This window comes from Lepidothrix coronata, unplaced genomic scaffold (genome assembly GCF_001604755.1).
Source record: "Lepidothrix coronata isolate B3197 unplaced genomic scaffold, Lepidothrix_coronata-1.0 Scaffold28, whole genome shotgun sequence".
Taxonomy (NCBI): Eukaryota; Metazoa; Chordata; class Aves; order Passeriformes; family Pipridae; genus Lepidothrix; species Lepidothrix coronata.
Genome location: NW_016690208.1, coordinates 878,864 through 890,963, shown reverse-complemented (window position 1 = coordinate 890,963; position 12,100 = coordinate 878,864). Strand labels below are relative to the sequence as shown.

Genomic DNA, 12,100 nt, shown 5'->3' with positions numbered 1-12,100 from the left:
TAATGATTCTCATGATAAACCAGCACTGAAATCATACATCTGGGCAGAAGGAGCCTCTGAGTTTGTTTGTAATCCCACGTCCAAGTGGTGTCCAATCCTCTTTCGTGGGTCCTGCTGGGATAAGGATGACCAAGGACATCTGACTCCAGCAGTGTCCTGTCTCCCTCCTGTGTCAGGGTGGCAGCACAGGGCCACCTGAGGATAAACAGATGAAAGGCTGTGACATGCTTAACTGCTCCTCCCAAGCAGAAAGGGAGAATGTAATATTTTGGGAACCAGATGAGCAGATCTGGCATCCTGTGCTGTGCAGGCTCTTGCAGGGAACAGCCCTGAGCCAGGAGTTGGGCTCAGGGTCCATCCTTTGGCTGCTGAGGCTGCACAGCTTTAACTTAAAACTAAGGAATTTCTTTGTTCCAGACAACTCTTTCCTTAATCGTTCCTCTGCTTGGCTCCTTCTTCCCATTCCCACAGACAATAACCTTGTGTGAAGTGCTGGAGGAGGCACTTGATCAGCAAACCCTCCTGCCTCCCTGCCAGCTGTATTCCCACTGATCAGAGGGACCCTCTGGTCCCGTGGGGAGCGACAGGCTGACGGCGATTATGAAAAGCAGATCTCAGAAGGGTTTGTCTCCGTGGGGGAAATGGCACAGCAGAGCTGCTGGGGAATAATAATTATATTATTATGCAGGAATAAAGTCCCATTTATTTCTGAGAAGGGGATGGGTATGGGGGAAGAGCAGTGAGTGATTGCTGAATAATTATCCCACAGCAGCTACGCTGGGCAGCGTTTCCCTTGTAGACAACCCCTAAATATTGTGCTGGAGAAGGACTGGCAGCCTAGATCATGTGGTGGGTGAAGGTGGGGCTGTCTAATTCCAGAGAGACACTTGTCAGCATCCACTGGATCCCGCAGGAACGAGAGATGATGCAAACACTCCCCTGGCAGTGCCACACACCTGCAGGGCAGGGCTGGGCAGCCAAGAGCCACCAAGCCCCCAGTGCTCTGAACCTTCCCACGGCGGGATGTGCAGGGACGCTGCTGCCCATCCTGCTCCTGCTGGCCCACCCAGCTGCTCCAGCACATCCCGGCGTGCAGCCACGTGCCTTTGTGTTGATCAGAGCAGCGTTTTCCCACCGCGCGGGGCTGGCAGCGCACTCCTGCCTCCTGCTCCAGCACGCGTGAACCAGCGATCACCCAGTTGGGTCCCATAAATAATTAATATCTGTGTCACTGTGCTTCCTCCCCCCGCCGCGCTGCCGATCGCTCCTCCGGGACCGGGGGATTTGGCCAAGGTCACTGCCGGTGTCAGCCCCAGCAGGACCACGGCGGGGGGGAGCCCTGGGGGGTTCCCCAGGTGTCATTGTCCTTATGGCTGATCCATCCCCCGCTGGGTGGGGAACAGCTTCAGCCCCGGCGATGAGCAGCACAAAGGGGAACGGCACAACCGCAGGCCTGGAGATGGGGGAGGCGGGCGGGGGGAGATGGATGCAGGTGGCTGCGGGGGGGTCGTGCCGAGAGGGGCGGTGACACCCCGCGACCCGCTGGAGCCGTCCAGGGACCTGGAGCATCCAGGGGCACGGAGCATCGCTCAGGCTGGGATGGACCTTGCTTGCCGGCAACACGCTTTGTGTCCCCGGCGCCTTCTCCGCTGTCTTCCAAAACTGAGGCGGGGGGGGGGAAATTTAATTTTTTAATAGGATATCTTTGAAAACGAATAAAAATATCTTAAAAAATAAAAATTTTTAAAAAATAAAAATTAAAAATCAGAAAAATTTAAAAAAAATTAAAAACGTATATGTTTTAAAATAGAGCGTGCATATACATGTACATATACAGACATAAGAAAGGAAGGTGTGCTGCCGCCCCCCCTCCCCGCGCCCGGCGGGGGCTCTGAGCGGGTCCCGCTCCGCGCCCCCTCCGCCCTCACAATGCCGCCCCCTCCCCTCCTCGCCCCGCCCCTCTCCCCGCCCCCTCCGCCCTCTGATTGGTGCATCGTAGCCGTCAGTTAGGGCGGGCGCGGCGCCGATTGGCTGGAGCGGCGCGGGGGCGGGGCGGGCGCTGTCAGCCGGGGCGCGGCGCGGCGGGAGCCGCCGGAGGGGCGCTGGGAGCGGGCGCGGCGGGGCATGGCCGGCTGAGGCGGCGGGAGGAGCCGCCGCCGCTCCCGGCGCCGCCGCCGCTGCTCCCCCGGCCCCCGCCCGCGTCAAATGAATGAGTGGATGGCGGAGCCCCGCGCCGCACCATGAGGCGCCGGCCGAGCACCGCGCTCGCCCTGCTGTGCCTCGCCGCCCTCCTGGCCGCCGCCGCCGCCTCCGCGCTGCCGCCTTCCAGCGCCGCGCCGCCCTCGGAGCCCGGCAGCGGCAGCGGCGGCCCCGCTGAGAGCAGCCCGGGCACGCTGCCCCCCGCACGGCCCCGAGGCACCGCCGCCGCGCCCGCCCGGGGCAGCCCCTCGCCGCCGCCGCCGCCCGCGGAGGAGGTGCGGGAGGAGGAGGAGGAGGAGGAGGAGGAGGCGGTGGCGGAGGAGGAAGAAGAGAAGGAGGAGGAGGAGGAGGTGGCGGGCAGCGGCCCCGCAGGTGAGCGGCCCACGCGTGTCCGCGGCGGGGCGGGGGGTGTCAGCGGGACGGGGGGTGTCAGCGGGACGGGGCTGCTCCCCATCCTCCGCCGGGCGGACAAAGGCGCGGCCGGGGACGGGGCGGCGGCTCCCCGGGCCCCTCCGGCTGCTGCGACCCCCGCGGGGTGGGACCCTCGGAGCATCTCAGTCCCGTGTGCCCGGCACACCCTCCCCACCTTGGGGCTGGGTGCGGGGGCACCGACCCCTGGATGGGGTCTGGCAGGGCAGGTGTGTCATGCCCCTCCCGTGCCGAGGGTGTTACAGGTGTCACTGGTGGTTTTGGGGGAGCAGCGGGGCAGGTGCTGGTCCAGGCTGCCCAAAGCATCCTTCACGGCAGCGGTCCCCGCTGTGCATTGTGCTCCCCGTGGAGGAGGTGAAGACACGTCCTTGCCATCACCGTTGTATCGGGGCAGTGCCCAACAGGGTGGGCGCTGGCCTTGAGCATCCCCCGGTAGGACCTTGGAGGTCAAGTAGCTCTGTGAGCATCAAGGCTTCCCGGTGTCCCACCTCCACGTGCCGGCAGCAGGGAGAGCGGGGTTAGCGATGACTTGGTGTCGCTGGAGCCCTTGTTCTTACCTGTGCCAGAAGGTATGTTTGCAGCTCAAACCCCACACTCCTGTGGTACCTGATGGGCGTGTGAGGGCAGGAAAGATCCATTGGTTCTTCTGTGCTGGGAGAAATGCACCTCAGTAGGTCTCATCCTGACCCTGTTTTGTTCCGGGGCTTACGCAGAGCTGAGGAAGGTGCTGTGACAATGGGAATAAGTGGGAATAAATTATCAATGAAGAGTGTGAGGAGGGTAGAGGTAAGGGGTGGATGGGAGGGCTGAGCTCTCAGGTCAAGCTCTCGCTGGGTGTCGGGCACTGACAGCACTGGTCACTCCCAGGGAGATGGAAACACTGATGCTCTTCAAAGCTGAGACTGCAGTTTACCTATAGATTAAGCAGACAAAACTCTGCTGGAGTCCTTGTATGGAGCTTTGTTCACTTACTTTAGCAGAGAACTTGGCTTCACTCTGCATTTCCAAAGCTTTGTGTTCAGACACATGCAAGTACTATAGTGCTGATCCTTTCCTATTTTGTATTTGTTTTTTCTCTTCTCCTGGAAGATGTTTGGTTTAAGTGCGTTGAGCTTCCTCTGATGTGAAAGGGATGCATTCTGCTCTTCTGGTAGCTCTAGCAGTCTGAACAAGTGGTTTAATCAACTTGTTTTATTTGGCTAGAAATAAAATCAGCTGAAGATCTGGAGTTGCTTGTTTTCAGCCTTTAATTCCCTTTTTTTTTCCATTGAGGTTTCTGTCTTTGCTTTTTCTGGAAGAAACAGAATGGCTTAAGATTAGGAGTTTCTGATAAAGGTAGGATGGGTTGAGTGCTCTTAAAGCAGAAGCAGTTTCCTCTGTTGTGCCACGATCAAACTGAGTCAACTGAACAACTCACTGGCATGTGCAGCACAGTGTGACCCTCTGGGTGCCAACCAGGGGGATGCACGTACCCACCCCAAGCTTCCTGGAGCACATTTCCCCCTCTGACCTCCCCCTCTCCCACCCCTGGGCTCCAGTGGGTTTATTAAGAGCATCACTCTCATATGGGCCAGGTGACAAGTGCAACTATTGCAAGGCAGGAGGCGGCTGGTTTAGCAGTGGCTTGGGATGCTCCCAGATGCCCATGTGGGATGCTCACATAACATCCTTTGTCTTCTGCCATAGAAGCTGTCAGGGATGCAAGCTGGGGGGGATTTTGTGTCTGTTCCTCATGCTGCTGTGGGCACCCTCAGCCCTGTGTTTCAGTTCTCCCTTGGGAAACGGGAGCACTGAGGATGAGCATTCCTCCCTGCCAGCCCTGGGTGTGCTGAGCTTGGGTTGTGGAGGCCAGCATCACCCTTTGAAGTTTTAAAGTGCTAATTATTACTGGCTACAGCCACTTGATCTCAGAATTGCTCTCTGGTGCCTTTACTCTGCAGTGCTGGCCAGGGTAGGAACACACGGGCAGATTATGTCTTCTCCAACAGCCCAGTGTGTTAGTCCTGAGTGTGACAGGTTGAGATTAGCCCTGGCTGATGAAGGATTGCTGGTGTGCTCGTGGGCTGGGTGGAGTTTAGGGCATCTGTGGGGGGATGAGGCAGTGGAGGGAGGAGATGGCTTGGCAGCATCCCCCTGTGTGATGTGGGAGCCTGTGGAGGTGCCATGGGTGGGTGGTATGACCAGGGTCTGTGTGGGAGCTGGTCTCTGTGGGTTTTATGGGGCCTTTCTGTGCTGCCATGACTGCTGTGACACTGGAGTCCTGTGGAGAGGTTTGCTCTGAACGGGCATTAAGCACTGAAGGTATAGCAAAGCCAGTGAACATAATGGGTTTATCTGAAACCCTCCTTTAGCTTTAATGCAAGCATGTTTTCAACATTACTTTTCCAATTCAGTAGATAATTAATGCATTATATGCTCTGTTGCGTGAAACAAATGGGTCTTTTCTCATGCACATCATTAGAAAGGCTTCCCTTAATGCCCATGGTGTTATCACTGATAAGAAATGGGTGTGAGTCCTCACAGTCAGTGTTGTTCAGCACTACCAAGACTTCAAGTCTGACTTCAATGCATTTCTCATTCCTATTTAAGAAGCACTTCAGCTTTCACTGAGCTGCCTGTTTGCTCCACTCTCCTTCTCTTCTTCCCTTTCCCAGTTTCATGATGTTTATTTTTCTTTCCAAGCCTGTGATCATGTTAAAATCCCGGATTTTGTTTTTAAGAGAAGTAAATTGCTAATCCCCGTGTTTGTGGAGACAAGCTTAGAAGTATCCCCTGCCTTATCACCAAAGCCTCCAACACCCGCCAGGGAGACTCTGCCTCTTCCTTTTATCCACAGCAGTCTTGTTTCAAGCAGAAGCTGCAGCTTTGCTGGGGAAGCTGTTTTGGGGATGGCTGTTGGGTGGGTGCTTGTTTTGGAGCAGAGATGTGGCTGCTGTGGCCGGTGTGGTTCTGGTTGGACTTTGCCTCCATTAAGAACAAAACTGCTCTATTCCACCCGTTCCTGTAGGGTGGTGTTGAACACTGTGGGTCTCCTTGAAGGACGTTTTGTTCTGACTCTTTTTTCCAACCCCATGCACAACAGACAAGTGGGCTGAAAAGCCCAAACCTCCTTTCACAGCCTGGGTCAGCACAGGAGTTGCACCCAAACCTTGGGTTTGGGCATCTTTAGACTGTACGAAATGTTTCAGATCCCAAAAGCTGTTGCCTTCTTTCCTCCCCGGGGTTTCTGTTGTGCTCCACCTGCCTTGCAGGGTCACCGGCTCCCAGAAGTGGTGCTGGGTCTGACTCCTCACCTCTGAACCTCATAGGAGGGGACAATGAGCAGTTTCTGCTGCAGCCACAGGGCAGGAAATGCAGATGGCCCGGTGGCTCAGAGCAGTTAAACCACGGGAAGGTGTCACATTTGCTACGGAAATGTGTGAAAGCTGAGTCAGGGTGTGCAGTGATGTCTGATGGGTCTCCAGCCTCTGGCATGGGGCCACCTCTTGCTGAGGTGCTGCAGCTCAGAAGGAGGGGGTGCAGCCAGAGCCCCCTCAATAGGTGGAGGCTGTGGCTTTGGGTGGGATTAGCTGATGGGTTTATCATGCAAAGAGGAGCCTGGCAAATCCCCGGGGGCGTTGGGGGTGACCTGGGTGACTGTCTGGGCACAGAGGAGGTGTTGGGGTGAGGAGGGGACTGGTGAGTGCTGGCTTCAGCTCTTCATCATCCAGCTGGAGAGCTGGAGGGTTTTACTTTTGTGCAGGCACAGGACTGTGCACCCCATGTTTGCACAAGGTATAGGGGGGCAGGTTTGGGGGGAGTTCCTGCAGCACCAGCAGTATTGTTGTGGGGAAAAGACTTTGGCCACGGAGCCATCAGCAGCCAGACCCTGCCATGCTGGGGCTGTGTTCCTCGAGGGGTTGGGAGCTCTCAAATCCTGGTAGGACAGAAACAGCCAGCTTGCTGAAGGGCAGTTTCAGGGCATTGTGCCAGTGCTGGTCCCTTTTGTAGCTCTGGATGACTCTTTCCCTCTTCCCATTGAGCCATTACACCCTTTGGTAGAGGTCTTCCCACCCCTGTATGGGTTCATGCAGATACCTACCTGAATGCCCCTGGTCTGCCTCTGACCCCGTGGGAGACAATCTGAGGGAGCCAGAGGGATGAGCTGGAGCTTTCCTCCTGCTCATTACTTGGGAAGGCAGCTTAAGCTTTCCTTGTTTGAGGGCTTGGGATTGTGTTCAATGTGTTTACTGAGATAACTTGTATTCAAGGTGTCAGCAGGATTTAAATTTATTTAAAGAAATGGAAATGAAGTTACGGATGTGAAGGCTGAGGATAAGGAGGATGGTTCTTGTTCCTTGGGATGAGTACGGGAGCAGCCAGGGCAGAGAGCGGCTTTTTTCAATCAAGTAATAAATTGTGAGGTTTGTAGCTTTGAGCTTAAAATAAAGGGATGTTGCCCACAGCAGAAAATGTCACTCCTTGCCTCCACGCTCCCATCTGAGTCATTCTTGTATCAGATGCATCCAACTGTCCTGACTCAAGATTTTGAGATTCTGGGACTTAGCGATGCTCGTGAATATCAGGATATTTTTGGGAGGATCTACAGAGCACCCAAGGTCTTGTTTGTTATCTTCTCTCTGCTGGGGTTTTGCTTTTTTTTTAAATTTTATTTTAAATGATAGCTGAGATTCAGACATCACATCACTGAGTTGCCACTTGGAAAATGCCATCTGTAAAATGGCACTGGCAGTGTGTGGTGATGTTATTTATCTGGCTGCTCTTGGTAATACCCGAACACCAGCCTGTGGGGGGGCAAAGGTGCTGGAGCATGGAATAAAGTGGTTTGTCTGAAGCTGTGGGGTGGGCAAGAGGTGTCCCAGTGCCTTTGCTGGTCCTTTGGGCTCTGTGAGGGTGGCTGGGACAGTCAGGGCAGTGCTGGAGTTGTGACCAGGAGGACTCTTGCGACACTGACTGGGGTTTGCATGGAGTGCAAAGGTTGTGTCTGTCCAAACAGCTGGGAAATGTGTGGCCATGTGTGGGATGAGCTTCCTGGTCCGTGGCTGGTTTTGTCCTTGGAGCATCCTCCTGGGGCTGCCTGTTCCCAGAGAGGCACCTTGGCCTCAGTCCTGCTGACTGCCTGGCTGTGCCAGGGGGGACAGGACCACTGTGGTTATGGAGTGATGGTGCTGGGCTGGCAGCAGAGCTCATCTTGTGGGCTACACCAAGTTGTAACCTCAGAGGGTGAACAACCCCATCCTGGAGGGGACTGTGGTTCTTGTGCTGCTCCAGTGCAGCCTTGGAGGTGGCTGCAGCATCCTGGGATCTGCCCAGCTGGGTGATGGTGGGCATCGAGCCTGTCCCCAAGTCTGTCCTCACCAGCTGCCTGTGGGTGAGCAGCACGAGGACAAGGACATCCAGGACATCCCACACCCCGTGGCTGTGGGCAGGGAAGCACAGAACAAGCTGTCCCTGAGGAGCAGAGGGCTCGGATGCGAGTCTGCTGAAGTCAGGGGAAAGATTTCGGAGGTTTTTGATGAGAGCCCGTGGCCTATAAATACCCAGGGCTGGGGCACTGTGTGCCACTAACATTTGTGGAGCTGACACCAGCTGACTGTCAGGAAGCACTGCTGTGCATCCGAGGTGCTCACAGGTGCTTGGTGGTGTGATGCATCTGCCGGTGTTAGGAATGAAGTCGTGCCAAGGCCGGGTGCTGAAGGCAGGGATTTCTCTTCCAGCCGTCTGTCTGGATGGGAAGGCTCCGTCTGCTTTACCTCTGGCAAACACTTATAAAATAAAATGAAAAAAGTCATGTTGAGGAGCTAGGTTGTTCAGCACCTTGACTGCACCTGAGACTTCATCAAGCTCTGAGATCTCAGAGGATGGAGCAAGAGCTCAGACTTGCTTCAGAGGTCCTGGAAAGCCACAGGCTTTGTTGCCCTGGCAGGTGCTGCATGTCTGAGCTCAACAGGGCTGCCTTGTGCAGCGAGGCATTGCTCAGTGGGAGCAGGGGCCAGAGGGACTGAGTCTGGCACTTTATAATTGGTTGGGGATATTAATATGTTTTATGAGCTAAGGGCTAGATTGCAATCCAGCCATCTGCCCTGCCTTGGGGGGTCCTGTGTCTCCACCACCGCAGGAGAACAGAACCAGTTGCAATTCAGTCTCATTAAACTGGCTAAAAACCAGATTTCTGGTTCACAGGAAATTATTTGCTTTTTTTTAAATTTGACTTTTGGGTTCTGTCAGACTGAAATTAAATGGTTGTTCTTGCTTTGCTTCTGCTTAAGCTTCCAGTAAGGTCGAGGGTCCTGTGCCTCGAGGCTGTCCTGTAAGATTGATGTGCTTGTTGTGCTTAGGGCTAAATCCATCCCCAGTGTGGGGTTGGGGGATTCTGGGTCCCTGCCAGGGGGAAAACGCTCCCAAAATCCCAGCAGGGCTTGTCTGGAAGGGTCTTTTATTGGATTAGAGCTTGTCAGTCTGGAAGCATTTCTAACAAGATATTCTGGACTTGGAATAATTGAACCTCATTTGTCTGGCAGAACATTTTTCCCCCTTATTCACTAGGAAACTTCCCAGTGGTGCTGGTCTTGGCTCCTGGAGAAGCGGTGGAGGCTGTCACCTCATCTGATGGGGTCACTTGTTCCCCCATGGCTCCTCTCCCTGATTCTTCACAGCAAGGGATGCTGGAAAAGTGGTCCAGCTTTTCCTGCATCCCAGCTGGCTGGTGTCCTGGCGCTGAAGGGCTGGGAGCAGCTTGGCTGTCTCCCCTTGTTTTCTCCGGCGATTTAATAAAGGCAGGGAACAGAGAGGGGGATGCTGGATCCACGTGGTTTCCCGGGATTGCGCCTTGCTGCCTGCGAAGAATAGACCCTCCAAACACTCTGCCGGGCCACTAATCGCCTGGGGACCATTTGAGCTGCCCAAAGCGGCTCTTTTGTTGGAGGCTGAATTCCTCCTCTGGCTGATGCTCATCCCGGATCTTCCCATGCAAAATTCCTATCGCCCTTCGTCACCCGAAATGCAGCAGGGTCCTGATGCCACGCAGGCTGCCAGCCCTCCTATTTGTCAGCAGCTCTGCTCCAACCCTTTAGGGCTTTTATTCCTCCCCCTCTGGAACAGATTTTTGAGATCTCTGCTCCTGCTTCACACACACGGGTCCTATTTCAGTGAATGAGGCACTTCCCCGGAGCTGCATGAACTAATGCAAAGCCTTAGTTCGGTCTTGTGCTGCTTAAAGGAGGATTTTTTTTTTATTATTTCTGAACACCTGCTGTATGAATTACAATTTGCCTTGTAAATGTAACTGATTCAGAGTCTGAGCATGAGCAATGGGCATTTGCTTTGCGCCTGGAAAAAGGAAAAAAAGGCAAAAAAAACCCTCAAAGGTTTTTTTTTTTTCCCCTCCTGGCATCTTGGACTTCAAGCAGAGAAGTCCAAGGTACTTTTTTTTTTTTTAACCATTTTTAATTCAGTTGCCCCCTGTCCTTATAAATAAGCCCCCAGACACATGACGAGGCAACCATCCCTGCTATTTATAGCTCGAGCTGCTCCACATGCCTGTTTTAAAAATCAGGCAGCTAAATGGCTCTGCAGCCTTTCAGCAAAAGGCTTAATGACACAGGCATTTTCTATGCATGGATGGGTGGATGTTTAAAGGCCATTGGTGCTGAGCCTTCACCCTGAGCAGGATGGATGGTTTCTGCAGCAGGGAGATTTCTCCTGGGCAAAGGGGAGCCCCTTGGCACTGCCCTGACCCTGGGCAGGGGCTCTGGGTAGGCTGCACCCCATGGCTCACCCCTGCTCCAGCCACTGGGGATGCTTCCAGCAGGATTGGTCCTCCCACCTTTCCCCCACACCTTGGCTCTTTGTGGGGTTACCATTAGGCAAGATATATTGATATTCCCCAAGCTCATTGTTTTAAAATAACTTTTTGAAGCTGCGTTAACCCTTAATTCCTTCTTTCTTTTTTCTTTCCTTTGTGGCATCACCTCCCTGTGACGAGGAGGCTGTTGGTAACCTTTACCCGTTTAACTGGTCGTGCCACTTCTCAGATGAATCTGCTTTATTCCTGGCAAATGATACAGCCACAGTTTTCAGGCAGCTTTACTCTATTTTGACTGACTGGCTGACTATATTAACTGATAGTGCTGCTTGGGCTGCTTTGATCCTGTATTATTTATGGAAATGATGGCACATAACTCTGCGTAGCTGATTAATGCTGCATGTATTTTTAATATGCTAGTTCTCCTGTTTGATCTGTGCTAAATGATTATTCTCTGATGTGTTCCTGGGTTCATTTTGGCTCTTTATGAAAAAGAGATTGAAATGGACTGTTTGTTTTGTTGCCTTTTTTTTTTTTTTTTTTTTTTTGTCTCCCAGTGGTCTCATCGTGTGCTGGTTTTTAAGCCTTCACAGGTCGTTTTCCCCAGCACGGCTCTGCTGCAGCCACGTGGAGCACTTACACTTTATTGCTATTAATTTGTGCATTTCACTGGTGGCATTACTCTAAATTCATTGCTGTGTGTGCAGTTGTGTGAAGTTTCAAGGGAGATACAAGGGGCAACAACAACCTTTCGGGTGATGCTCCATCTTCCCTTGTGTGCAATTGCTGAATGCCAGCTTGGCTCTGACTCAGGTCCAGCAACACCTGAATGAGAAAGAAACTGGTCTGAACGGGAAAGGGTGTAGTTAATATGTTCTGTGGCCTGTCACAGGATGGCTGGGACTGGGGGATATTAAGAAGATGATTTTAATTGCCAGGGAGGTGTGTGCTTGACCCACAGCTTCCTCCTCTGTGGTCGTGGCTGGGGAGGGATCGGAGGGCAAAGGTGATGTTTCATCCCAGGAAATACCCACCACATCCCGTGGTGCATCCCACGGCATGCACAGCATGTGCAGTGCTGCTGCTGCTGACGTTGAGGAGAGACAGCCTGATGTCCTTCATCCCTCCTCCCAAATCCTTCCCCATCACTAGGATGGGTGAAACTGTGGAAACTGTTTCCTGGGTGGAAACTGTGAGGTTGTTTCAGAAGAACCATCTGTGAGCTGGAGGATCAGCATTTCCCCCTCCCTAGGGGCAAAAATTGAGGGGAGGAAGTTGATTATTTTTTTAAATACATACTTTTTCCCCCCCCTGCCTTTTATAATACCTGCTCATTTCCATGGTACAGGCAAGGGTTGTCTCCAAACCCCTGCCTGCACCCCCCTTCTCCCTGGGCACACCATGTTCCAGCAGTAACAGGTTTGTGAGGATGCTTTCATGAGCAGCAATGGAAAGGTGCAAAGCAATGCTAGTTGAAAACATTTAAATGAAAGCTTTTTTTCCCCTTCCTCTGAACAGACCTTTTTGTCAAAATCAGCAAAATATGTATCTTTCTGCAAAAGAACCTGTTTCCTTTAATGGGCTTTTCCATTGAAAACAGTTTAAACTTGATGTTCTGTTCTTTCCCTCCAGATTTTTCAAAGCTCCTTGGGCCATGAAAACTTCAAT

General features: G+C 53.2%; 1 protein-coding gene across 1 annotated transcript in view; it reads left to right on the top strand.

The window, feature by feature from the left end:
- The first annotated feature begins 2,240 nt into the window (after window positions 1-2,240).
- MEGF9 (multiple EGF like domains 9) overlaps window positions 2,241-12,100 on the top strand; it is a 50,430-nt gene continuing 40,570 nt past the window's right edge. Inside the window, exons 1-2 of the mRNA XM_017809914.1 lie at window positions 2,241-2,388; window positions 2,446-2,571. Of these exons, the coding sequence (XP_017665403.1) occupies window positions 2,241-2,388; window positions 2,446-2,571 (274 nt within the window). The remainder of the gene's footprint in view (window positions 2,389-2,445; window positions 2,572-12,100) is intronic.